The 27995-nt window shown below is 37.7% G+C and overlaps 1 protein-coding gene across 1 annotated transcript; it reads left to right on the top strand.

Moving 5' to 3' along the window:
- The first annotated feature begins 144 nt into the window (after positions 1 to 144).
- On the top strand, positions 145 to 25338 carry LOC133645954 (serine/threonine-protein kinase PLK4-like). The gene is given in 9 exon segments (XM_062040880.1): positions 145 to 177; positions 2535 to 2630; positions 2863 to 2952; positions 10079 to 10193; positions 10358 to 10504; positions 12812 to 13234; positions 23221 to 23411; positions 23482 to 23583; positions 25237 to 25338. Coding segments are annotated over 9 exon segments (1287 nt in total). The 3' UTR covers positions 25327 to 25338.
- The last annotated feature ends 2657 nt before the right edge of the window (positions 25339 to 27995 follow it).

The raw sequence follows: 27995 nt of genomic DNA, 5'->3' as shown, positions 1-27995 counted from the left end.
AACGCCGGGATAATGAAAGGTTGTGGTTGGCCATCTGATGGCGTCAGGTGGTCTTGGCTGCTTTGGCCGTTAGCATTTGTTGTGGGCGGATTTCACCAGCATCACCGTTGCTGGCTTGTTGGCTCATCCGTTTTGGCGTCCATCATGTGGCAGAGTGGAGGCACCAGGTACCTGCAGGTTATTCAAACTTCACCCTCTTTTAATGAGTTTTAAAACGTTTTAAAACATGTTATAAATTCTATTTAATCAAATAATCAAATGTAAACAATCAAATGCAGATACTTTTTCTTATGCCTTCTGATCTCTCTCTGTCTCTCTCTCTCTGTCTCTCTCTCTCTCTCTCTCTCTCTCTCTCTCTGTCTCTCTCTCTCTCTCTCTCTCTCTCTCTCTCTCTCTCTCTCTCTCTCTCTCTCTCTCTCTCTCTCTCTCTCTCTCTCTCTCTCTCTCTCTCTCTCTCTCTCTCTCTCTATGTCCACTACTTGCTGTACATATCCTACCAAGTCAGACCTACACTGTTCCAATATCCATTTCTCTGTTCTCAGTTGTTGATGACTGATGATTACAACCAAACCTAACCCCCCCTCCACACCCCAGATTGTAAATAATGTAAATAATTGAAGTGAAGTGAATTATATTTATATAGCGCTTTTTCTCTAGTGACTCAAAGCACTTTACATTGTGAAACCCAATATCTAAGTTACATTTAAACCAGTGTGGGTGGCACTGGGAGAAGGTGGGTAAAGTGTCTTGCCCAAGGACACAACGGCAGTGACTAGGATGGCGGAACCTGGAACCCTCAAGTTGCTGGCACGGCCACTCTACCAACCGAGCTATACCGCCCCAATTCATTGTGATTATCTTGTGTGATGACTGTATTATGATGATAGTATATATCTGATAGTATATATCTATCATTAAGTGGACCCCGACTTAAACAAGTTGAAAAACGTATTCGGGTGTTACCATTTAGTGGTCAATTGTACGGAATATGTACTTCACTGTGCAACCTACTAATAAAAGTCTCAATCAATCAATCAATCAAAACATGTTTTTAACTCATTGGCTTTTAACCTAGAATGAGAGATTTATGTATTTCTTCTTTTTTTAGTTAAATGTTCCTTACACTTGACTGTCTTTAGTTGTATCCTGCTTTTAAATGTGTGTTTTAACTGCTGTGCAGCCCTTTGTGAAACATTTATTGTTTTTTTGAATGTGCTATGGAAATAATGGATTGGATTGGATTTTTGATCATTTTTCAAAATGAGAATTGACTGAATTTGGTGGTTGTATTGCCTGTAAACAATATTATTAATGTATTAATAATTCAGTTTCCCTCTGTTTGTAGTGAATCTGCAGAATATATTTTTACTGAAATATTTGAATTTTCCTAAGATACAGATGTATGTATCTGTACATTTTTCAGTATGAGGCAGTGTATTTTGTCACAATAATACCCCACAGTGTCAGATCAGAACTGATCATCGACAACGCAATAACATTATTTTGTCTCAGATTTAGACTTTATTTTACAGCAATCCACTGCATAATAATATATTATATTAGGGCTGCAGCTATCTAATATTTTCATAGTTGAGTAATCTATCGATTAGTTTGTTCGATTAACCGAGTAAGTAATCTGGTAAAACACGCTGTATACCCTCAAATTTAAGGAAAATAATTGAAATAAACAAATAATTTTCTGCTTGCCATAACCTACATTCTTTTTTCTTATAAACACACATTAACATTGAAATTGCACTTTTAATATATGTGCATCAATAAGAATTAAAACATAATCTCAGCTGTTCTCTGCCACACAGATCATGTCCCTCAAACTGCTCTCTTGTGCGCTCTACTGCAGCGGCTGTGCGAAAACAATATCCACGTGTTTAAGTCATTCCAAGCGGTCATTTTTATTACTTACACTCAAATGATAAATTGAAGCAACATAATATAAATTGAATTAATCAATGTAATTAATTAATCATTGCAGCCCTATATAATATATATATATCCATCCATCCATTTTTCTACCGCTTATCCCTTTTGGGGTCGCGGGGGGCGCTGGAGCCTATCTCAGCTACAATCGGGCGGAAGGCGGGGTACACCCTGGACAAGTCGCCACCTCATCGTAGGGCCAACACAGATAGACAGACAACATTCCACCTCTGTGTTTGTGTACTGTATTCTTCTGTGACATAGTTTATCATCAATTAATCAATTTTTTTTTTTTAATTCATCCAAAAGTCAGTAAAATGATTTGTAGACACAAATCCTTGCATCCAAGTTAAGTATTTATCAGAATCAGATTTATTGGCCGAGTATGTTTAACACACAAGGAATTTGACTTTGTAGACTATGCTCTCTTTGTTTAATGCAAGAAACAAAGATAGCACACTACCGTGGCCATTATCTCAATAACCACAGCTGATGGATAGAAAATTATTTTTAAAAAAAAAAGGTTTACTATTTCAATCGAAATTTAAATTCTGAAAAAATCTAATATGCATTGTTTTTGTTTACTTTCCTTGCAGAATTATAATGTCTTCCAATTGCTTGGTAAAGGCGCCTTTGGATCCGTCTACTGAGCAAAATCCATCAAGAGTGGTGTGGAGTATGTGATCAAAATGGTAAGCTAGTTTGAGTAAGTTAGTTGCTTGCAGTGTTAACGACTTGGTTATTACCACATAATTACAGTAAGGAGAAGGGTAAAATAACGCCCACACAGCTGTCATCGGACTATAGTCATGTGCTCCCCATAGGCCTCCTTGGCTTTCCCACAAACGTTATTGTGTTTGCAGACGACAGATTGACTATTCATCACATATGCCTGTCAGGACTTTTCTGTGGTGTTTTTTGCAGATTAACAAGGAGTCACTGCGAGAAAATGTCAAGCGTGTGAAAAGTGAGGTGGAGATTCACCGCCGTTTAAACAATCCTTCCATACTTCAGGTAAAATCTCACACAAACACATCTCATGTCATGTGAATTCCACATTATTTTACACTCTGGCTCAGATCACATTTACTCACTGTAATTTAGTGGTGTTTTTATCATTTGAGCATTACACACAATAGTTTTTTGTATTTAAAAGCATGCAATGGGTTTTATTAAAAAGGAAACATGTGCCAAGCCTTTCTAAGAAGAGTGAAGTTGTCTGTAAGTGCTAGCTTTCTGTTATTGTAGCCGTAGTTACATTATACAGACATCTTTTTCTCTTTCTTGTTATCCCATAATTCACTGTTAAAACACCCGGCTGTCAGTCTTGTCTTCTTTACCTAGTTGGCTTTTTATTTTGGTGGAGAACTGCTTGTGGAGTGTAAGCCTATATAGTTTATATATTTGACCAAAAACAAGTTCTAAATTAGGAATGGGCAACATGGCCTAAAATCTATATCGCCATATATATACTGCAGCCTCTTGCGATAACAATATATACCACAATATATTATTTGGCAAATTTATGATATTGGAAGGATTTCTAAATAGGTTATAAGGCTCCTAAATTGAGTGCAGACATATGTGGTAACATATTGGGTCATTTCTGGTTGAATTATTTTCTCAAAAACACTACAAATTTGGATATTGTAGATGCTGCCCAACACCAAGACGCTGAGAAGGCTTTGGTTCTCACAAAAAGGGGTTTATTTAACAAAGGCGGGGGAGGGGGAATACATGTAGTCAACTTATAATCATCCTCCCGGTCGGGGTATTTTTCATCATGCATTTGATCGCCTTAGCTTTGTCCAACACTGGTTGCCTGATAACAGACAAAGCATCAATTAGTTTACACAGTATATACAGCTAGCATTCTGTTAGAGAGAAAGTGGAGTGTGCTTCTTACTGCCCGACTGCGTCCCATGCAGAGGTAGAGTGAGCTCAGGTTCAAGCTGCTGCATTTATGGCCCAGGCTGATCAGAACCCAGGTGTCCTCCATTGGTGATTAGACACAGCTGTCATCATCATGAGCTGATTGAGGAGGAACGCAGGTAGGTATCGCCCAGAGGTGTGGACTCGAGTCACATGACTTGGACTCGAGTCAGACTCGAGTCATGAATTTGATGACTTTGGACTCGACTTGACAAATTGTAAAGAGACTTGCAACTCGACTTAGACTTTAACATCAATGACTTGTGACTTCACTTGGACTTGAGCCTTTTGACTTGACATGACTTGCTACTTTCCCCAAAACCCAAAGATTAAAAAGTTATTTGGGAGCGCGCCGCTCCGTATTTTTCCTTTTCTTCGTCTGTGTCTATCAGCGTGTTGTTCCTGTCAGCTGGTGTGCTCTCAGTACAACAGCCAATCAAATTAGATCTACGCTGTTTTCATCACACAGCTCTCATCCAATCAAATTGCAGGACAACCAATGAAGAAGAATTGTCAAACAATGCGGCAGTGAGAAACAATTATGCCAAAGTTAATTTCGTTCGGGTATTAAAACTACGACTCGGTCAACAAAAAACGAATAGCCCTATGCGAATCATGCAGTTTGAATATTATAGACGGAGACGTAACAACTTCCAACTTCGTTCGACATTTGAAGATGCACAAAGAAGGGTAAGTTTTGAATGTAAGCTAACGTTTATTGGCTAAGTAACGTGACTTTTATTTGCTGTGTAGTTAAATCAGTGAGGCTGTAAACTCACTGCTAACGTTATAACCATAGACATCTTATAAGGGTACGCAGCATGGAGCGCTACTGCCTACAGGCGCAGACGAGACGCGGGGCCGCCATCTTGGAGTGGTGATCCGCTCCACTAGTTCAATTCATTTGGCAGGAGCAATGAACTGTCAGCGCATTTAATTCATCTTACCTCACTGAATACCACTGATTTTCACGCGCTTTGTTGTCATACGTGTAGCTATGATAAAGGACACATGTTTTGGCGTGTTTTATTATTCATAGTTTGCTTAACAGTAATATAATATTCTTATATGCTATAAGTGACCAGACGTCCGAGATCAAAACTGGGAATATAATCCCCAGAGAAAGGGGAAAAAAACGGTCAGCTATTTTTAAATTGAAGAAACAATATGATTAGGTTATATATACATGCGTATATCCTACATAAACAATGTATGAATACATTAGATATCTATATATCTTATAGACTGTATCTCAGTTGCTGCAGCAGCAGAGAGTTTATTCCGTCTTGACACTTTGTATTGATATTTTGTATTACATTCTTCCCTTAAATGATCATGTTTACAGTGATTGTTATATATGTATTTTTTATGTATGTCGCTTTGGATAAAAGCGTCTGCCAAATACTTAAACATATATAAACACCTGAAAGTCTTTATATCAGCTAAAACCACCAATCTGTTTCACTGGATTCAGAATAATACCAAATGCTGTCTTACCCAACAATGTTAGTATTTGAATATTGTTACTTGAAGACTTATTCCTGGTTACAATTATACTGTTAAGAAAGTATTGTCTTATATTTTGCCTAAAATGAGAATGCATCATAATCAGTGGCGGCTGGTGAATTTTGTTTTAGGTGGGGCTGAAAGTTTGTAAACCAAACCCCTTTAGGGGCGTCATCCTCCCCCAGAAGATTTCTTTGTGATTTTCACATACAAATATTGAAGATCTTTGCTCCTTCTCAACTCTGTGGTAATGTTATTTTCATAAAATACAACCAATAGTACATTAATGTTAAATCTTACTTGTGAAAAGTAATCCCCCGATTCCTATTTTCAACAGTCTGCTCATTTGAGCAGGAAAACGCTGAACACCAGCCCGGCATCTTTGTTTTCTACCTGTCAACTGTCAGTTTAGGCTACTCGCCGGCTCCTCATCACCACTTCAAGATGCAAATTGCTCGCGTCACAGCAACCAATGCTGCGTCTACTTATAAGATGTATGTGGTTATAACGTCATTGCAAACACGGCAATCTGTTGCGTCCACTGCAGTTCGCTACCTTATTCATACTTTTTGTCAAGTGATTTTTTTTAAGCAGGGTTGCATGAGGTACCTAGACATAACGTTACGTTAGTCAATGTATCACACACAATAACGTAACGTTAGACGGCGGTCAGCAGCCCCGCGTATTTTAGCCACCTACAAAAAGACAAACATAGTCAAATAAAGGTCAGTTAAAATGTATGCTATATTAAGAATATGTGTACATATTTCATAGGGCCCTGACATCTAAAAAGTACAACTCTGTTCATTGTTATGTTCATGTATTTGTTATGTTTTTCATGTGTACGCACACATCAACACACATACAGTATGAGATGAGATCAATGAGATAAGGTAAGAACAGGATAGAAACTGCTGTGGAACTAGTTACAATGCAATATGCCATGGAAATACAATGTTAACACTTTTGTACAAATAAGTACAGTTGCACTTGTTTTTGCAAATGTGTTTATTCTGTAAAGGAATGAGTTAAATGTTTAAATTTGTTTACACTATTAAAATGACTGGTTAATAGTGCTATTATGAATTGCAATGTCAGTACTATTTTTTTTCCTGCTATTTCAAATGCACTTGTTTTAATAAATAAATACAACGTTTTAAAAGCATACACAATCTGTGTAAAAATATTAGTCTGTGGTTAAAAGGACTTGAAAGGACTCGAAACTCAAAATGCATGACTTGTGACTTGACTTGAGACTTTCCAGTCTTGACTTTGGACTTGACTCGGGACTTGCCTGTCTTGACTCGGGACTTGACTCGAGACTTGAGGGCAAAGACTTGAGACTTACTTGTGACTTGCAAAGCAATGACTTGGTCCCACCTCTGGTATCGCCCCTCAACCACTCTGCCTAGGTCCACATGTCTGCTGGGCTGAACCTGGGCACACCTCTTACCTTTGATAGGATGCTGGTCATCCCGGCCCCAAAGAGCAACTCCACAATATCAATCCAATACCAAGTAGTTACAGGGGCAGTATTGAACATACCGATGCTGATATCAATTCTTAAAGTGTTGAAGATCATTGAATGATTAAATTTATGGTCACAATCATAATCAGACAAAAACACAGGATGGTGGTGTAACAATAAAATATAATTAAAATATTAAAATATTGAATTAAATATTTTAATGATTTACTTATTCTCTGTTATTACATGCAATATTTTGAGCAAAATCAAATCAATAGTGCAAAATAACTAAACATAAAGAAAAATTACTATTGGCTCTGATTTATACCCTTCGGTTTTTGCTATTGGAGTCCTCCTGTATCCAATAACTTATTTCATGAGATTTTAAACAATAACAAAAATGACAAGAAAATATTTTGTGACAATTAAAAATATCGATTTCTGTAGTATCGACCGTATTCTCATACTATATTTGGTATTGTTAGTATTTGTGTTGATCCGTCTACCCGTTTAAGTTCAAGAGCTCTGGCTTAGCGGTTAGTATTGCTTATTGTATTCTCCCACATTATGTAGCGTAATATGTTTAGCTATTCCTCATCCTGCAGTGCTAATGCCACTTGTATTAAACTTAGATTATTTGCCATCATTAAGGCGAGGATAAGTGACTTAAAACGATTTTGCACTGTGCAGGATGTTAGCCGCTAGCGAGGATGCTACACTGCGTTGAGGTCAAGGACACACTCAAAATGTGTCTTCAAAATGCATTATCACGAAATGATGATAGTAATAAAGATCTGTTGTCTGCCAAATTGATATCATTAAATCGTCTATATCAGTGGTCCCCAAACTTTTTGACTCGGGGGCCGCATTGGGTTAACACAATTTGGCCTGGCTGTATATATATATATATATATATATATATATATATATATATATATATATATATATATATATATATATATATATATTTACTGTGTGTGTATATATATATATATATATATACATATATATATATATATACATATATATATATATATATATATATATATATATATATTTACTGTGTGTGTACATATATATATATATATATATATATATATATATATATATATATATATATATATATCTGGTCAGGATGCCACCCGAACGCCTCCCTAGGGAGGTGTTTCGAGCACGTCCGACCGGTAGGAGGCCACGGGGAAGACCCAGGACACGTTGGGAAGACTATCTTTCCCGGCTGGCCTGGGAACGCCTCGGGATCCCCCGGGAGGAGCTGGACGAAGTGGCTGGGGAGAGGGAAGTCTGGGCTTCCCTGCTTAGGCTGCTGCCCCCGCGACCCGACCTCGGATAAGCGGAAGAAGATGGATGGATGGATGTATATATATATATTTACTGTGTGTGTGTGTATATATATATATATATATATATATATATATATATATATATATATATATATATATATATATATATATATATATATATATATATATATATATATATATATATATATATATATATATATATATATATATATATACACATATATATATATATATATATATATATATATATATATATATATATATATATATATATATATATATATACACACACTCTTTGCGCACTAATTGCGCGATGATGTCACATTATCGAAGGGAAAATGCATTTTTAGACAATATGATTTGCCTGATCAGCTAGGAGACACTGAGAGTAACAAGCGGTAGGAAATGGATTAGAAAAGACAAATTTAAAAAAATATATATATATATATATATATTTTTTTTTTTTAAACTTGGGACTTCCCACGGGCCGGATTTTGGACGCTGGCGGGCCGTAGTTTGGGGACCACTGGTCTATATGGACTCTTGAACATACCAAGTATAGTATTTGGGCAATACTACAGTGGCTAATCCATATGATTTATTGTTACAAAATCACTTCAAGGGCAGAAGCCATCCATCCATCCATTTTTCTACCGCTTATCCCTTTTGGGGTCGCGGGGGGCGCTGGAGCCTATCTCAGCTGCATCTCAGGCGGAAGGCGGGGTACACCCTGGACAAGTCGCCACCTCATCGCAGGGCCAACACAGATAGACAAGCATTCACACCAAAAGATTAAAACCAGAGCCAATAGTTGCCTACGTTTAGTTATTTTGCAGTTGCACTATTGACTTTATTAGGCTCAAAATACTGTATGTAGTAAAAGGGAACAAGGAAATACTTGAAATATTTAATTGATATTGTTACAACACCATCCTATGTTTTTTGTCTGATTATAATTATGATCAACAATTGAATCATTCGATGATCTTGAAAATTTTGAAGTATCAGCATTGGTACCGTATTGCCAATACTGCCAGGCTCAGTACTTGGTATTGGATTGATACCCAAATGTGTAGTGTCACCCATAATTACCGGTAATGTAAAGTATCAAAACAGCAGAAGAATAAGTGTAGTAAGTGTTGATATAACTACAGGTGGGGAAAATAATAGATTTTTAGATGCATCGCAATTCAGACATGGATGATTATAGAATCGATTAGTAAACATCAATAATCGATTTATTTATTGTAAATAAAGCAATGCAGACAGTTCTGAAATTTGGCTGACCCCAGCGAGCCACCTCACTAAGAGCTCTGACCAACTCTTTTATTATCGGGCACTTATTGTCATGTTTTGCACACATTTCCATTAATTTATTAGTTGCAAGTGATAAACGCTTATTTAGTGAAACAAAAAGAAATGTAAAAATTAAAGATGCCTCAATAATGTATTTTTATTGAAACGCAGCTCCTAAATTGTAATCGAATCGTGAGGTGCCCAAAGATTCCCACCTCTAGATATAACCAGGTTACACCAGACAGTGACCAGCTATTAAAAGTAAATTACTCAGTAGATTAGTATGGGGGAGCCCAGAGACACGCGTCAACATCTCTCTGTGGTTCAACCGGAAGTAAGTAGATTAATAATAGTTTTGAGAATACAATACAGCCGGTAAAGACACAATGTTACAGCATTTGTCAGCTGCCAAATTAGGAGCTTTTGTAACCTGTTTTGAAATGCTTCTATCATCATTTTTATATGCCAAATAATATATTGTGATTTATCATTATCACATGAGTCTGCAATATATATCCCGTACTATTATTGTTATTGTTGTTATTATTATTATTGTTATTATTATTAAATGTGGTGTATTTATTTAAGATTCAATTGCACTTCCGATATGTTGCAGCTGTACTCCTACTTTGAAGACAATACCCATGTCTACCTGGTGTTGGAGATGTGTCACAACGGAGCGATGGCCCACTACATGAAAGGCAGCAAGAGGCGTTTTTCTGAGATGGAAGGTTAGACATTTCATTGGAAATAATTTTATTTACATAATGTGTATTGGGTGCCAAATAAAAATAGATATCACTTTTCCCTGAAGGAGGAAATTAAACTAAAACATGATTGATTCCAACTACTTAACCTCTTTTTTCAGTAGTGTCCTTTGTGTTGTTTGCCACAGCGAGACACTTCATGCATCAACTAGTGAATGGAATGCTGTACTTACACTCTCACGGTATCTTGCACCGAGACCTGTCCTTGTCCAACTTGTTGCTGACCAAAGACATGGACATTAAGATCGCAGACTTTGGCCTGGCCACTCAGCTCATTGATTGATTGATTGAGACTTTTATTAGTAGGTTGCACAGTGAAGTACATATTCTGTACAATTGACCACTAAATGGTAACACCCGAATAAGTTTTTCAACTTGTTTAAGTCGGGGTCCACTTAAATTGATTCATGATACAGATATATACTATCAGATATATACTATCATCATAATACAGTCATCACACAAGAAAATCACATTGAATTATTTACATTATTTACAATCAGGGGTGTGGAGGGGGGTGGGGGGGGGGGGACATAGAGAGAGAGGGAGAGAGAGAGAGAGAGCGAGAGAGAGAGATCAGAAGGCATAAGAAAAAGTATCTGCATTTGATTGTTTACATTTGATTATTAGCAATCTGGGGAGGGTGTTAGTTTAGGGTTGTAGCTGCCTGGAGGTGTACTTTTATTGCGGTTTTGCAGGAGGATAGAGATGCCCTTTCTTTTATACCTGTTGGGAGCGCATTCCACATTGATGTGGCATAGAAAGAGAATGAGTTAAAGGCCTACTGAAACCCACTACTACCGACCACGCAGTCTGATAGTTTATCAATGATGAAATCTTAACATTGCAACACATGCCAATACGGCCGGGTTAACTTATAAAGTGCAATTTTAAATTTGCCGCTAAACTTCCGGTTCGAAACGCCTCTGAGGATGACGTATGCGCGTGACGTAGCCCGGGGAACACGGGTATGGCTTCCACATTGAAGCCAATACGAAATAGCTGTTTTCATCTCATTCTGGATGTATTCTGGACATCTGTGTTGGTGAATCTGTTGCAATTATGTTCATTGCATTATGGAGAAAGAAGCTGAGCAAGCAAAGAAGAAAGTTCTCGGTGCAAAGCGGACGTATTTTGCGAAGGAAGTCAGCAGCAACACAACACAGCCGGCGGTGTTTCATTGTTTACATTCCCGAAAGATGCAGTCAAGATCGAAGAACTCGGATAACAGAGACTCTAACCAGGAGGACTTTTGACTTCGATACACAGACGCCTGTAGAGAACTGGGACAACACAGACTCTTACCAGGATTACTTTGATTTGAATGACAAAGACGCAGACGTGCTACCGTGAGTATGCAGCTTTGGCTTCCAAACATTTGATCGCTTGACCGTACGTGCGCGTCACGTACGTAACTTTGTTTAAATATTTAAGCTTTATGAACCTTGGGTTAGGTGAACGGTCTTTTGGGCTGAGTGATTGTGTGTGTTGATCAGGTGTTTGAATTGTATTGGCGTGTTCTATGGAGCTAGGAGCTAGCAGAGGAGCTAGGAGCTAGCATAACAAACACTTAGGTGTTTTTATGCAGGATTAATTTGTGGCATATTAAATATAAGCCTGGTTGTGTTGTGGCTAATAGAGTATATATATGTCTTGTGTTTATTTACTGTTTTAGTCATTCCCAGCTGAATATCAGGTACCGTGAGTAGCAGTTGCGCTTCCAAACATTTGATCGCTTGCCAGTACGTGCGCATCACGCACGTAACTTTGTTTAAATATATAAGCTTTATGAACCTTGGGTTAGGTGAACGGTCTTTTGGGCTGAGTGATTGTGTGTGTTGTGCAGGTGTTTGAATTGGATTGGCGGCTTATATGGAGCTAGGAGCTAGGAGCTAGCATAGGAGCTAGGAGCTAGTATAACAAACACTGAGGTGTTTTATGCAGGATTAATTTGTGGCATATTAAATATAAGCCTGGTTGTGTTGTGGCTAATAGAGTATATATATGTCTTGTGTTTATTTACTGTTGTAGTCATTCGCAGATAAATATCAGGTCACCCCCGGCTCTCACAGCATCTTCCCTATCTGAATCACATTCACTCCCCACTAGTCCTTCACTTGCACTTTACTCATCCACAAATCTTTCATCCTCGCTCAAATTAATGGGGAAATTGTCGCTTTCTCGGTCCGAATCTCTCTCACTTCATGCGGCCATCATTGTAAACAATAGGGAACTTTGCGTATATGTTCAATTGACTACGTCACGCTACTTCCGGTAGGGGCAAGCCTTTTTTTTATCAGATACCAAAAGTTGCGATCTTTATCGTCGTTGTTCTATACTAAATCCTTTCAGCAAAAATATGGCAATATCGCGAAATGATCAAGTATGACACATAGAATAGATCTGCTATCCCCGTTTAAATAAAATAAATTCATTTCAGTAGGCCTTTAAGACCTTTGTTAGTTCGGAATCTGGGTTTAACGTGGTTAGTGGAGCTCCCCCTGGTGTTGTGGTTATGGCGGTCATTTACGTTACGTTAAGGAAGTAGTTTGACATGTACTTCGGTATCAGGGAGAAACTCGAACTCCCTGATGAGAAGCACTTAACCATGTGTGGGACGCCCGACTACGTCTCCCCTCAGGTGGCCACACGCAGCGCTTACGGCCTGGAGACTGACGTTTGGTCTCTGGGCTGCATGTTCTATGCCTTCCTCATGGGCCGCCCCCCATTTGACAGTGACACGGTCCCACACACGTTCTCTAAAGTAGCCCTTGTGGAATATGAAATTCCCACTCATGTTTCTTGTGAGGCTCGGGATCTGATCCGTCAGCTGCTGCAAAAAGATCCCTCTCGTCGGCCCAGCCTGTCTGCAGTGCTGGACCACCCGTTTATGACCCAGAGCTTGCTGGGCAGGACCAAGAAGCTGGGCCTGGTCGATGATTGCACCGTGGATAGTGGCGTTGCTACTTTCTCCACTGCCTGTACCTCCTCCACGTCGGGCAGCAGTGGCATATACTTTTATGAGCATAGACAGGGCCGGCCCGTGGCATAGGCCGTATAGGCAAATGCTAAGGGCGCCGTCCATCAGGGGGCGCCACGCCAGTGCCACAAATGTTAGAGAAAAAATAAATAAATAAAAAAAAGTTGGTACTATTATTTCTAAATACAAAAAATAATCCCACGTTAATTCAAATGCAAAGTAAAGCCTATTTAATAGAAATATTATTTGTTACATCATTAATTTGAGCACTGCTGTGATTCGGTTAAAGATAATCATAACATAACATTGTCATATAATATGTTAATTTGCTTTCTTTAAGTAAAAAAAAAGGTCAAAGACAAAGCTATTCGGTTTCTTGTGAGTATATACACTTCACTGCCGATGTGGGGGGCGCCACCTAAAATCTTGCCTAGGGCGCCAGATTGGTTAGGGCCAGGCCTGAGCATAGATTCGTAAAAACTAGTAATAAAAAACACAGAATTTTTAAAGAAAAAAGTTGTCATTGTTGTTTTTTTGTCCCCTTAGTTTCCGTACCATAGGGCGCTGCCGATGGTCTATTTAAAAAAAATTGTTTTTCATATATTAGGCGCACCAGATTAAAGGAGTCATTTTATAACGATTTTTTTATAAATGTAAAGCATTTCCTTGTGGTCTACATAACATGTAATGGTGTTTTTTTGGTCAAAATGTTGCATAGATTATGTTTTACAGATCATCTTCAAGCCGCTTTCTGTCAGTCGCTTCCGGATGCGCCGTTTTGTGGGCGGTCTTATTTACGTGGCTCACCTTCGGCAGCGTCTTCTCCCCGTCATCTTTGTTGTAGCCGTGTAGCGTGCAAGGACGGGAGTGGAAGAAGTGTCAAAAGATGGAGCTAACGGTTTTAATGACATTCAGACTTTACTTCAATCAATTACAGAGCAGCATCTCCTCATCCAGAAACAACCACACCGGAAATGTGTCCCGTGAAAAACCGTCCGACCAGAACTTTAATAACTAAAGTTCCTTGGGTGAATAATGTAAACTTACTATGCCGGTATGTTTTAGCGCTTTCATGGCGAGTTTACTGACAGATACAAGTAAGAACTTTACACTACTTTTTATTAGAAATGGCAACAGTGGACGATGAATGTCACATAACAGGAAGATAGAGAAAATTATCGACTACGGCGTTGGCGCGGTCGCGCACAATTTTATTGGATTTCTGCAGATCCCAAATACAGATCAGCAGGTACCAGAAGGTAAGAAAAGTTGCTTTTGCATAATTTTGCGAAACAAAACACCAGATAATATGTCTTACCTTATACACACACCATAATAATACTCGTATGTCTAATTTTCCGACAATCCTTCAAATGGTGCGGCTTCATAGCTACCAAAGTTGTATTAAAACATTTTGATTGATTTTTGAGCGCCGTGTGTAATTTCTATTTTTTTAATGGAACATTTAAAATGTTGGTGTTGTTTACTTGAGACCCATCATAGTGCAGTCTACACTAGGCTGACCATACGTCCTCTTTTCCCCGGACATGTCCTCTTTTGCGGGGGTGTCCTGGCTGTCCGGGCGGGGTTTCTTAAATGCCTCAAATGTCCGGCATTTTGAATTAGGGTTGCGTGTATTTTCAATGTACGTCCAGGGTTAAGTTAAGAAGGGGTAAAAAAAAACAAAAAACTGAAGGTGTGCGCACTAGCAACATTCGTGAGGGAGGGGCAGAGACAGAGCGAGAGAGCTAGTGAGTGGAGAGACAGACATGAGAACAAGAAATTCCAAAACGTAAATGCAACTTCACGGATGATTTGCTGGAAAAGTATTTGTGTTTTCGTCCTGGCCGTGACACATGGGAAGCAGAATGCACTGTGTGTATCTGTGGCAAATAAAGGGGCCAATGATCTACAAGCCCATATCCACACTACAAAGCACAAAACAGCTGTGCAGGGCGAGAGCTCGTCTGCTGTTTTTTGTTTAAATTTAATTAACTTGTTTTGAGGCATTATTTATGTTTACATTATATACAAGAGGTTATTTTGAATATTTCTACCTCTGCACTTTTTTTTCCAAAACTGTGAATGTTACAGAATATAAGTGTGACTTGTTTTGTTATACTGTCAACCAGTGTTGGCGTTAACACACTTTTTGTGTTTTTTTTCTTTTCTTTTTACCATTTGTGGCCCACAGCTAATGTTTTAAAGGCCTACGGCACATTCTAAAAATACTATTAAAATAAACAAAAACATAACAAAAGTGAAATAAAAAAGCTTAAAGGTGTAATGTAATTTAGAAAAAGTTGCAATGTGGACTAATAAAACAAAGCTGTTTTTTTTTCTTCTTTCAAACTGTCATTGCTCAAAACATAATATTGAATCAAAATCAATGGTATTATGAATTATTGACCTATCAAAGGTTCTGATTACTTCACATCAAATATTCCACTTTGAAAAATATTTTTGGTGGAAGATTTTGCATATTTTGTGTGTTTGCCATAAAAAACATAGTTTGGTTTGACAAAAAAGGGCGGAAAACAAACAAAAAAAACAACATAAAAAAAACTAAAACATTTTGAAATGAGGAATAGATGTTGATGTAGACTCCAGAGATTTAAGCGTTAAATATAAAATGTATGTATGCCCTGGCACACCATTATCATAATTTCATGACCCAAGCAAAACACTTAAGTAAACAGACAGCAAGTAAACCAGAAATAATAATGTAAATAAATAACAAAGAAAGCAAATTTCCATGTGACATTGGTGCATGTAGAATTACAAATAGAGAATAAAACTAAATGGAAATAACTGTCTGCAAGATGAGCATGACGTCATGAATTGTGCTCGGGTTAGTAATAGATAGATAGATAGACAGATAAAACGTTATTGATTCCTTCAGGAGAGTTCCCTCAGGAAGAAGAACTAAAAAGTAAACAGTAACTAATAAGGGTATAAATGGAAACAAAATAGAAAAATATTACAAGGAGAATAAAAATAGAACAGTAAAATAAGAGAAACTAGGCATTAACGACCATGATATAAAAAAGTATTGCACTGTTATTGTTTTGCATTCCCTGAGATGGATACAGGATATTGTTTGTAAAGGAAAACGAAAGTGAAGAAAAGATGAGAAAGTGACAAATGAAGGTATTCGTAAATGGTATGCTGTTGATTGTGGTTAGCTGCAAGTTTGTTTATTTGCTTGTTTGTTTAGTTGTTTGAGTGAAATGGGAAGAAATCAATAGGAATAATTACATGCAAAATGGAATAAAACTATGAGTGCGATAGATAATGAATGAATAAATGAAATAAGTTTATTTTGGTCATATAATCAACCATCAACCAATTTGTGTGAGCAGTTTAACAGTAAATTAGACATATTAACAATCATACACATTTACACACAGAACAAAAAAGAAAAAGAATGACCGAAAAAAGAATAGGCGGAAGCCAAAGCTTATATTGGCCTATGATATACAATTACTGAACATTAAATTACCTGGAACATCAACGTTAAAAGATGAAAGTAATTGTTACTATATTTTATAATGTTGAGAAAACTTTACTTTTCAAGGGTCTCCAAAACCATAACAAAAAACTACATGTGTTCAGCTCATCACTGAGGATGGTACATCATTTAACTCCTAAAACTGAAATACATTTGTGTTTTTATTTTTATTTTACTTGACCTATTTTAAAAATCAATATCCCCCGTAAATGATAGTGTCTCCTCATAATGTAAATAAGCTAAGAATACAAACTGGAAGGCTGTTGTTCTTTACTCGGAAACATAATTGCAATTGTTTTAAAATTAAATTATCTGAACATTTAACACATTATGACTTAAAAAATGGATTGATATGATCATAACAATAATGCTTTGTGTAATATTGAAATGAGCCTTTTAAGTTTAAGTATTGGGTCTATATTTCTTCTATAAACATTTCCCCAAACTTCAAAACAATATTACATATGGAAAAATAAATGAATAATATAACATGTGCAGACATTTCTTATTCAGCATGTGTTTTACTTTTTAATAGCAATGGATTTGGATATTTTTCTTTAATATGTTCAATATGCGGCTTCCAACATATTAATGATCAATTACTATTCTCAAGAATGTAGTTCATATGCTCTGTCAATTTCCACTTGATTCAACTTTAATTTGTGTTTCACAATTTGACTTTGCACCCTGGACAGGTCGCCACCTCATCACAGGGCCAACACAGATAGATAGACAGACAACATTCACACACTAGGGCAAATTTAGTCTTATTAATTTCTACATATTGAGATCTATTACTTAAAATAACTACTTAACCACTGTTGTGAAACACCTTTCTAATTTATGGGAGTATTGGGATAGGATTGAGGAAGATGTCTGCTGTGGTGGTGGTTAGTTTGGAAATTAATTTAATAAAAGTAACTTTAAAGTGCAATCTGACATTTTAGTTTGGAGTAATTTATATTTTTATTTAGACATTGCAGTACACCATACTTCTGGATGTTGAGCTAGAAGAGGATAATGGCATGACAAAATAAAGTTAGAATTAAAGTTGGGGTGCCAGTGATTGTCACACACACACTGGGTGTGGTGGAATTTGTCCTCTGCATTTGGCCCATCCCCCGTGATTGCCCCTGGGAGGTGGGGGAATCATGTTTGGTGATTTGGCTCCCAAGTTTTTTATGGTCTTTGGTATGACTCGACCGGGGTTTTGAGCTTGCGACCTGCCGATCTCAGGGCGGACACTCTAACCACTTGCCACTGAGATAAAGGAGGCAAACCAAATCTCAACAGCTTTCAGTTAGCTACAGATTTTGAGAGTATAATGCGAATAACTATAACTTTACAACTGTTTGCTGTGAATAGTGTTGAATAATAATTACAAATAACAGCCTACATTAATAAATAGAATAAGAGCCGATATGTAAAGTGTTAAAAAGAGGAGAAGTGTGATTAGGGCTGGCGCTTAGAGCATGGCCTTGTGTGTTTGTTGTGACTAGGTTGGATAACCAGTCGGAGACGGGCAAGGCAAGGATATGCAGCTTTGTTTGTGTGGCGTTTTTCATGCAACAAAGTGAAATGAAAGAAAATAAAAGCAAAATTAAAATGCAGACAATAAGAATAAACACAGTGCGGACGTTAAAAGTTAAAAGATTAAAAGATTTAGCTGAAAGATAAGGAGAAACGTGAATAAATACATTCTTTTGTTTTGGAGAATATCACGTACAGCGGGAGGTCAGAGTGCAAGCATGACAGCTTGCTCGCGCCTACTGATAGACAAATGATAGTTTAAATTAACTTATAGATAATCTTTAAGTGAATTAAAAGGGTACTTAAATACACATGAAGTAGTACGTATAATCTTTGAATTAAGGTTTTTGATTAGCAATTAATGGTATAGTTAAGACTGTAATTTTAAAACATGATATGCAAAATTGAACTAACCGAGAGGATATGAAAACGATGGGTGTAAATGTTTTGAGTTCCAAATTCTGGAGGAAAAATAACCTCAACAAAACGTAAAACCATACAGACGGACTTGGGTGGTAGCCACGGTTGTGCTAGTTCAAGCGAGGGTGGAAAGGATATGCAGCAGGGGGACTGCCAATCTGAACAAGACAAGCTCCAAAGTTGTAGCCAGAACATGCTCACAAAAAATACAGGTGTGACAGCAGGACGAACAGCAGGATACAAACAGACCCCTGCTGGACATAAGTGTCAACGGACAATGTTCAACACAATCTTTGAAGCATTCCTTTGTGGTCAACCTGCACACACCTTGTAATGACCTGCTTACAAACTGTGCCCTGACAATTCAATACCGCACAGAAGGAACTTCCTGATGTTGCCTGACAGCACAACATCAGCTGACAACTACTGGGGACGCCTCCCAGGAACGAGTGGAAGACGGGGACTGCTCCAACTGTCCTAGCACTGGCTGACTGAGGTGCGTCCGTGTGTCCTGCCACCCAAACCGCCAAAGTGTATGATCACCAATTAGACGACTCATAATAGGAGCCTTTTGACTCTTATATATGGTGGGACTCAAGGTATGGCCGCTCATGTGAACTATCCTTACAACAATTAAAATGGTATAAGATGGACAACTAATGACCCACATTGTTCCTTTGCTCTCTGTCCTGCCTACGAAACCAAAAATTTAGGTCAAATGATAAAACAGGGCGTAGCTGCCGCTGATTGAACCGATACGCAAATACCACATTTTCAATTATTTCGGTTGTCTGTTAAAAACATAGCTATTGGTTGCAATTTGGACATTCCTGCTGTAGGCTACAAAGAGCTAGCAGCTACACAACAGCTGAGCTAAAATAAAATTTAAGCATATCAAAAAATTATAGTTGCTTATTACATACACAAAGTCGCATGAAAGACAGAAGTCTGTAGAAAGTATTCAGTAACAAACGTGTCCGCATTATTAAACTTTCTACCACAGGAAACATACTGAACAAATACAGCAGTTACTGTCAGACTCTAATCTGGATTGCCTTGTCTATCAGAGACATGGTTAAAACCCACAACAACTTTCGTTCTAATTAATGTCCCAGGGGACAAGATTACAGAAAATACAGATCGAGTGACAAAGGGGGGAGGAATTATGATTTATGAAAGGGAAAACATTAAAAGTAGATCAATTTGAGTATGTTGAAATTAAAATCACATTTTTCTCAGAAATGTATTTCAAGGTAATTGTAGTATACCGACCGACCAGAGCTAAAGACATTTTTCTTGATTCATTTTCAGACATCCTCAAACAGCATAGTATGAAAGAAGTAACGTCATGGAGGACGTTAATCTGGACTGGTTAAATAAAACACGTAGAAAGAAACTTAAGGATATTATAAACGGCTTCTACAATGATACAAATGATAAGCAGCCCTACTAGAATTACAATTGGATGACAAAAATTAAAGAGAACATCTGTAAATACACGAATACAAAACCAGAAAGAAGAGTGCTAAAATAAAAATACCATTGGATTAATAAAACAATTTGGATTCTAATAAAGACATCGGGACTCAGCTCTCATAAGAGCAATTATAACAGGTCTAAATACAGATCGTATGATTTAAAAGTTTGGAGGAACAAAGTTACAATGTTTATGCGGAAGTCTAAGGCTGACTTTCACTTAGAAGTAATCAAAGTTGCAAAAGGGAACATTAGAAAGTTATGGAAAACCAGATACAAACTTACGGAAAGAGAGCAAACAAGAAACAACACTATAACATTAAATATCAATGGCGCTACTATCGCAGACAGTCTGGACATAAGTAATAATTTTAATGAACATTTCATCCAGTCTGTACAAACCCTGAATAAAAAATCCCTCAAAATCAGTGCAAATAATTGTCATTTATTCAGGACGGACTAATTTTAGAATTAACAAATGAAACAAAGTTAAACAAAATCTTCACTGCATTATCAGACTCACGATCTAGAGATATATATATATGGGTTGGACACTATCTTCCTAAAAACATATAAGGATTGTATTATTGCACGTATAACAACGATTGATAAATAAATCAATAACGGAAAACACTTTCCCTACCACGTCGAGAAACTGCTACTATAATTAAATCCATAAAGCAGGAAATAAAGAAGACCAGAACATGTACAGACCAATTAGCCTTCTCCATGTTATAACAAAAGGAATAGAACATTTGAAATTAAAAAGTGCCTTTGGAGCAATCAAGGCTGCTCAGACGGTCACTAAAAGGGGCATTATGTTGACACATCAATTTAATGAGTATTATATTTATCCATGAGAGCATTTTGTTGTAAATTGTGAGGTATGGCTGTTAAAATCTTGGTTGTTGTTATGAATGATGACAGATGTGAACAAGAGCATGTATTGTCTTTGTGTGATGATGTAAATAAGGTGTGGTTGTATTGTATATTAAGAATGTGTCCATGAAGGGGCATTTGGTGACTTTTCTTAAAATTGATTACATGCTACAGTATGATTATTTTTTGATTAATTATTGATTATTATGAATGTATATATTTATTATGATTAATTAGTGTCATAATTTTATTGCTTGATTTGTGGATCCCCTTAATTTAGGTAGCCAGGGAACAGATGGAAAGTAGCTATTTAGATATAATCTGGTACAGAACATATCTGTTTCTGAACTTAATGTTTCTGTGCATTGTCCCATCATAGATAGACTAAATTAAATACAACTATTTAATGAATTATTGAGGCCACAATAATTCACTAGGTGTTGTAAAATATCAAAGTACTATTGCAAAAGCGAACAGTGACCTCAAACATGACCTGTCCTCCGCCTCTGTTCTTGCTGCGCTTGACTATCAGCTGCCTTTTCTTTTTCTTGGATGTTTCTGAAACTACTAATACTACTACTACTATTACTATTACTATTACTACGACTAACACTGTCCCTGTGAGAGGGACAGAGGGGGGAGGTGAGTTTGGATTGGGTCAAGTTTGAGCGTGTTGAGGTTTTATTTAATCAATATGATCAATCCGGTACAAGGATAAAGGAACGTAATGATTTAGATTGAAAATTGCAGAAATTCTACGACACAACCTTTTTCCAAAACACAATATAGAATGTGAGATATAACAGGATAATGCATACATTTGTCATTTGTTTTCAAAACGTTTACAAAAAAGTGGGACCCAAAAAATTCACTGTCGGACCCCATTTGTATGACTTGATGGGGTCCCTGGGACCCCATTTTGAAAATTCCTAGCGCCAACACTGCTGTCAACAGAGGAGAAAAAATGCTTTATTTAAAAAAAAATATTATTTATAAAGCAAGTTCGAGTATCATTGGCAAATTTTCACCTAGTACCGGCCTTGGCGTGCTGCCCGCCTTTGCACGCATATATGTGTCCTCTTTTTGGGATTTCAGAATATAGTCAGCCTAGTCTACACTTATCTCTTATGTTTGACTGCCCTCTACTGGTCACACTTATCATTACACCATGTACCAAATAAAATTGCTTCGAGGTGGGTATGCTCAACCAAAATTATTTCTTACATTAGGCGCAGCGGGTTATAAGGCGCACGGGAAAAAATTTTTGGGAAAAAAATGATTTTTAAGTGTGCCTTATAGTCCGGAAAGTACGGTAAGTGGATTCAAATATTTGTCCGAGAATTACGTTGTAATATCACCAAAATAAAGTAATTGTTAAAAAATGATGTGTAATTTTAAGAGAATAACTTATTAATTTGAATATCACCACTTAAAAAAACATACATTTACAAAATTTAAGTTGCAATATTAGAAGATATTTTATTTTTCAGGAACAAAGTTGTAATGTTATGAGAATCAAGTTTTAATATTGCAAGAAAAAGTCTATATTTTATGCCAGAATTTTATGAAAAATATTATGCTAAGTTTAAAAAAGTATTTTAAATTCTGAAGTTGTCATATACATCTTTGCCACAGGGGTGCAAAATATATGTAGTGGTGTGTTGACCAGATGACCCCATCGTCTAATTGCATAGTTAGATCTGATCTGACCAAGTCTAAGGGCATGAACCGTTATCTCCAGGAAGCTCTTGTATTTTGCTCTTTGCTCTTCTTTCCTGCTATCTTCCTGTTCAAGGGTTCAAATGTTCATAAAATCCTGTTTGGTACTTCAGCATAGTTTCTGGTCTTTTGCAGCTTTTGTAGTATTCTGCAACACAGACAGTCTCATTATAATGTGTTTGAGTGAGGGCGAACAAGTAGCGGCGATTCTATTTGTGGCAGTCCAAATAAATAAATGTATTGGAAACACTATTCAGGGAAAAATAAGTTTTAATATTACACCATCAATGTTTTTTAGGGACTAAAGTCTTAATATTGTATCCAAAAAGTCCACCTGCATTAAGTTGAGGTTGTCAAGTTGTCTTTTTTTCCACTGAAGGGAGTTAAAACCAATAGCTTTAAATCATCCAAATCACAGTAAAATATAAAACTCCAGCTGAAGAAGATTCTGACACAAATTTTCATTCCTCTCTCAGGTTGTACCCACAGACCTGCAGCTCACTTTCAGCCTCCTCACTGCTCCTTGTCCCAAACATCATCATCATCACAGCTCCCCTCAGCCAAAGCCAGCATGGACAAGGAGAAGAAGACTCTGAGAGATCTGGTCCTGCCTCTGTGTACCTCCAGGCTGAAGCCTATCAGACTGCAAACTAAAAATAATGCCATTGTAAAATGTTTCTGCTGGCATTGTGCTTTGTGGATGTCTCTGTTTTTAATCCATGTCTGTCTCTTTGCAGGTGAGCATCTTGGACAAAGGCGAGGTTTCCATAGAGCTCTTGTGCCAAAATGGACAGGACAGGGTTAAAGAAGTCCTTTCGATTTCTTCTGATGGCTCAACTGTGAGCTTTTTATCCCACAGATTCATTCTTTTACAAACCCCGTTTCCATATGAGTTAGGAAATTGTGTTAGATGTAAATATAAACGGAATAAAATGATTTGCAAATCATTTTCAACACATATTCAGTTGAATATGCTACAAAGACAACATTTTTGATGTTCAAACTGATAAAAAAAAATTTTTTTGCAAATAATCATTAACTATAGAATTTGATGCCAGCAACACGTGACAAAGAAGTTGGGAAAGGTGGCAATAAATACTGATGAAGTTGAGGAATGCTCATCAAACACTTATTTGGAACATCCCACAGGTGAACAGGCAAATTGGGAACAGGTGGGTGCCATGATTGGGTATAAAAGTAGATTCCATGAAATGCTCAGTCATTCACAAACAAGGATGGGGCGAGGGTCACCACTTTGTCAACAAATGCGTGAGCAAATTGTTGAACAGTTTAAGAAAAACCTTTCTCAACCAGCTATTGCAAGGAATTTAGGGATTTCACCATCTACGGTCCGTAATATCATCAAAGGGTTCAGAGAATCTGGAGAAACCACTGCACGTAAGCAGCTAAGCCCGTGACCTTCGATCCCTCAGGCGGTACTGCATCAACAAGCGACATCAGTGTGTAAAGGATATCACCACATGGGCTCAGGAACACTTCAGAAACCCACTGTCAGTAACTACAGTTGGTCGCTACATCTGTAAGTGCAAGTTAAAACTCCTATGCAAGGCGAAAACCGTTTATCAACAACACCCAGAAACGCCATCGGCTGCGCTGGGCCTGAGCTCATCTAAGATGGACTGATACAAAGTGGAAAAGTGTTCTGTGGTCTGACGAGTCCACATTTCAAATTGTTTTTGGAAACTGTGGACGTCGTGTCCTCCGGACCAAAGAGGAAAAGAACCATCCGGATTGTTATAGGCGCAAAGTTGAAAAGCCAGCATCTGTGATGGTATGGGGGTGTATTAGTGCCCAAGACATGGGTAACTTACACATCTGTGAAGGCGCCATTAATGCTGAAAGGTACATACAGGTTTTGGAGCAACATATGTTGCCATCCAAGCAACGTTACCATGGACGCCCCTGCTTATTTCAGCAAGACAATGCCAAGCCACATGTTACATCAACGTGGCTTCATAGTAAAAGAGTGCGGGTACTAGACTGGCCTGCCTGTAGTCCAGACCTGTCTCCCATTGAAAATGTGTGGCAAAACTATGAAGCCTAAAATACCACAATGGAGAGCCCCGGACTGTTGAACAACTTAAGCTGTACATCAAGCAAGAATGGGAAAGAATTCCATCTGAGAAGCTTAAAAAATGTGTTTCCTCAATCCTCAGTTCCCAAACGTGTTGTTAAAAGGAAAGGCCATGTAACACAGTGGTGAACATGCCCTTTCCCAACTACTTTGGCACGTGTTGCAGCCATGAAATTTTAAGTTAATTATTATTTGCAAAAAAAAAAAAAAAAGTTTATGAGTTTGAACATCAAATATCTTGTCTTTGTAGTGCATTCAATTGAATATGGGTTGAAAAGGGTTTGCAAATCATTGTATTCCATTTATATTTACATCTAACACAATTTCCCAACTCATATGGAAACAGGGTTGGTACATCACATTTACATCTACAGCTCTAATGTGCCATTTCCTGCAGGTGACAGTTTACCAGCCCAATGAAGGGAAAGGGCTGGGAGGGAAAGGGCCTCCGCCCCCCCCCAAAAGATACTTTTGTTTTCAGCTATGATGAGCTTTCCGGTTAGTATGTATATTGTACATGTGTATCTTCTCTCTTGTGCACACGTCTCTCCGTTCTCACTGCACCGACAACATTTCCTCGTTCTCCACCAATCACCTTAAAGGTGCGGTATGTTATCGTACATGAGAAAAGTCTATGCTGCAGGTGCACATTGTAATCTTCAAAATTCATAACGTGTGTGTGTATGTGTGTGTGTGTGCGCGTGTAGATGATCTCCTACGACGTGTCCGACTTTACCTCGGCCAGCTTGAGTAAGAAAAGCTTTCCCACACATCAGGACATCCAGCAGAACAAAGGCAATGTGGTCATGTCCACTTTTGTGCGGAATATTGGCTGGGCCTCACAGGTATTTCATTAGGAAGCCAGAAAGGAAAAGGGGAGGACATGCAAATTATGTAGAGCCACTGAATGAAGGTAGAGGAGGGGACCAGGTATGATAATTTTCATTTTATATACTCTTAAAACTTCAATTTGGTTAAAAAATAATTTAGTAAGTAAAGTGTGTATTTTCTTACAAATGTCAATGTGAGCTAAAATGTTTGAACGTTGCGCCTTAGACCAAAATGCAGGTGGACCAAGAAGTCCAAAGCCAGGGGGACCAACAAAATGAAGACAATTCCTCCAGTAAGGTTAGTAGGATGGACCACCATATTCTGTCTTTTCCTTAATGGTCATAATAAATGCACCGGTGTCTCTACTGTCACTAAATTAGTTAACATTATAAAACTAAACAGCAAACACATTTGCTTAAATATACTATATGGTAGGGCTGTCAAAATGTACACGTTAATGCAGATTATTCCATCATAAATGACTTCCTGCAGAATGACCCCAAATCCCTGAATCGTATCTAGCAATGTATTTCAGTCTGTTCAAGTAGTGTTACCATTGTTTATTGCTTAAATGGGCAGTTGATCCGGTCGTGACACGCTGTAGGACTAAACAAGTCAATATGAAGGACGCTAACATGACACTCAATAGGAAATTTTAGTTCAAATAAACTTGACCTTCAATAAGGAGCTTTTGGTAGCCATCCACAAGCTTCTGGTTGAATTTTTAACCACTCCTCTTGACAAAATTGGTGCAATTCAGCTAAATGTTTTTTTTTTTTGACATGGACTTGTTTCTTCAGCATTGTCCACATGTTCTCAATGGGGTTTAAGTCAGGACTTTGGGAAGGCCATTCTAAAACCTTAATTTTAGCCTGATTTAGCCATTCCTTTACCACTTTTGACGTGTGTTTGGGGTCATTGTCCTGTTGAAACACCCAACTGCGCCCAAGACCAACCTCCGGGCTGATGATTTTAGGTTGTCCTGAAAAATTTGGAGGTAATCCTCCTTTTTCATTGTCCCATTTACTCTCTGTAAAGCACCAGTTCCATTGGCAGCAAAAAACAGGCCCAGAGCATTATACTACCACCACCATGCTTGACGGTAGGGATGGTGTTCCTGGGATTGAAGGCCTCACCTTTTCTCCTCCAAACACATTGCTGGGTATTGTGGCCAAACAGCTCAATTTTTGTTTCATCTGACCGCAGAACTTTCCTCTAGAAGGTCTTATCTTTGTCCATGTGATCAGCAACAAACTTTAGACGAGCCTTAAGGTGTCGCATCTGGAGCAAGGGCTTCCTTCTTGCATGGTAGCCTCTCAGTCCAATGGCGATGCAAAACACGCTTGACTGTGGACACTGACACCTGTGTTCCAGCAGCTTCCAATTCATTGCAGACCTGCTTTTTGGTGGTTCTCGGTTGACTCTTGAGCATCCTGACCAATTTTCTCTCAGCAGCAGGTGATAGCTTGCGTTTTCTTCCTGATCGTGGCAGTGACAAAACTGTGCCATGCACTTTATACTTACAAACAATTGTCTGCACAGTTGCTCTTGGGACCTTAAGCTGCTTTGAAATGGCTCCAAGTGACTTTCCTGACTTGTTCAAGTCAATGATTCGTATTTTCAGATCTGTGCTGAGTTCCTTTGACTTTCGTTTGTAACCGAGTCTAATGACTGCATCACATGAGCCCTATTTAAATGGGCTCAGAGAAGTCAACAGGTGTGGTCAAACATAATCACTCACATGAAGTTAAGAGGCCATGCCATGACGATAATTTGATTTGATTGTAACTTTTCTACATCACCAAAATTGATAATGTATGTTGCTGTATGTATACTTTTGACCCAGCAGATTTGGTCACATTTTCAGTAGACCCATAATAAATTCATAAAAGAACCAAATTTCATGAATGTTTTTTGTGACAAACAAGTATGTGCTCCAATCACTCTATCACAAAAAAATAAGAGCTGTAGAAAATATTGGAAACTCAAGACAGCCATGATATTATGTCCTTCACAAGTGTATGTAAACTTTTGACCACGACTGTATGTATGTGTGTGTGTGTATATATATATATATATATATATGTGTGTATACACATTAATGTATATATGTACACATATTTATATATATATACGTATGTGTATATATGTGTATATATACCTATGCATATATATACATATGTATGTATACATATACATATGTGTATATATACACATATTTAAATACATATGTATATATATGTATGTATGTAATATATATATACAGTTTTTGCAGTTTGATTTTGTGAGTCGTAAAAGGGTCATCAGGTGCATCTGTCAACAATA

The sequence above is a fragment of the Entelurus aequoreus genome, linkage group LG03 (genome assembly GCF_033978785.1).
Source record: "Entelurus aequoreus isolate RoL-2023_Sb linkage group LG03, RoL_Eaeq_v1.1, whole genome shotgun sequence".
NCBI lineage: Eukaryota > Metazoa > Chordata > Actinopteri > Syngnathiformes > Syngnathidae > Entelurus > Entelurus aequoreus.
This window is presented reverse-complemented; position numbering and strand designations above follow the sequence as displayed.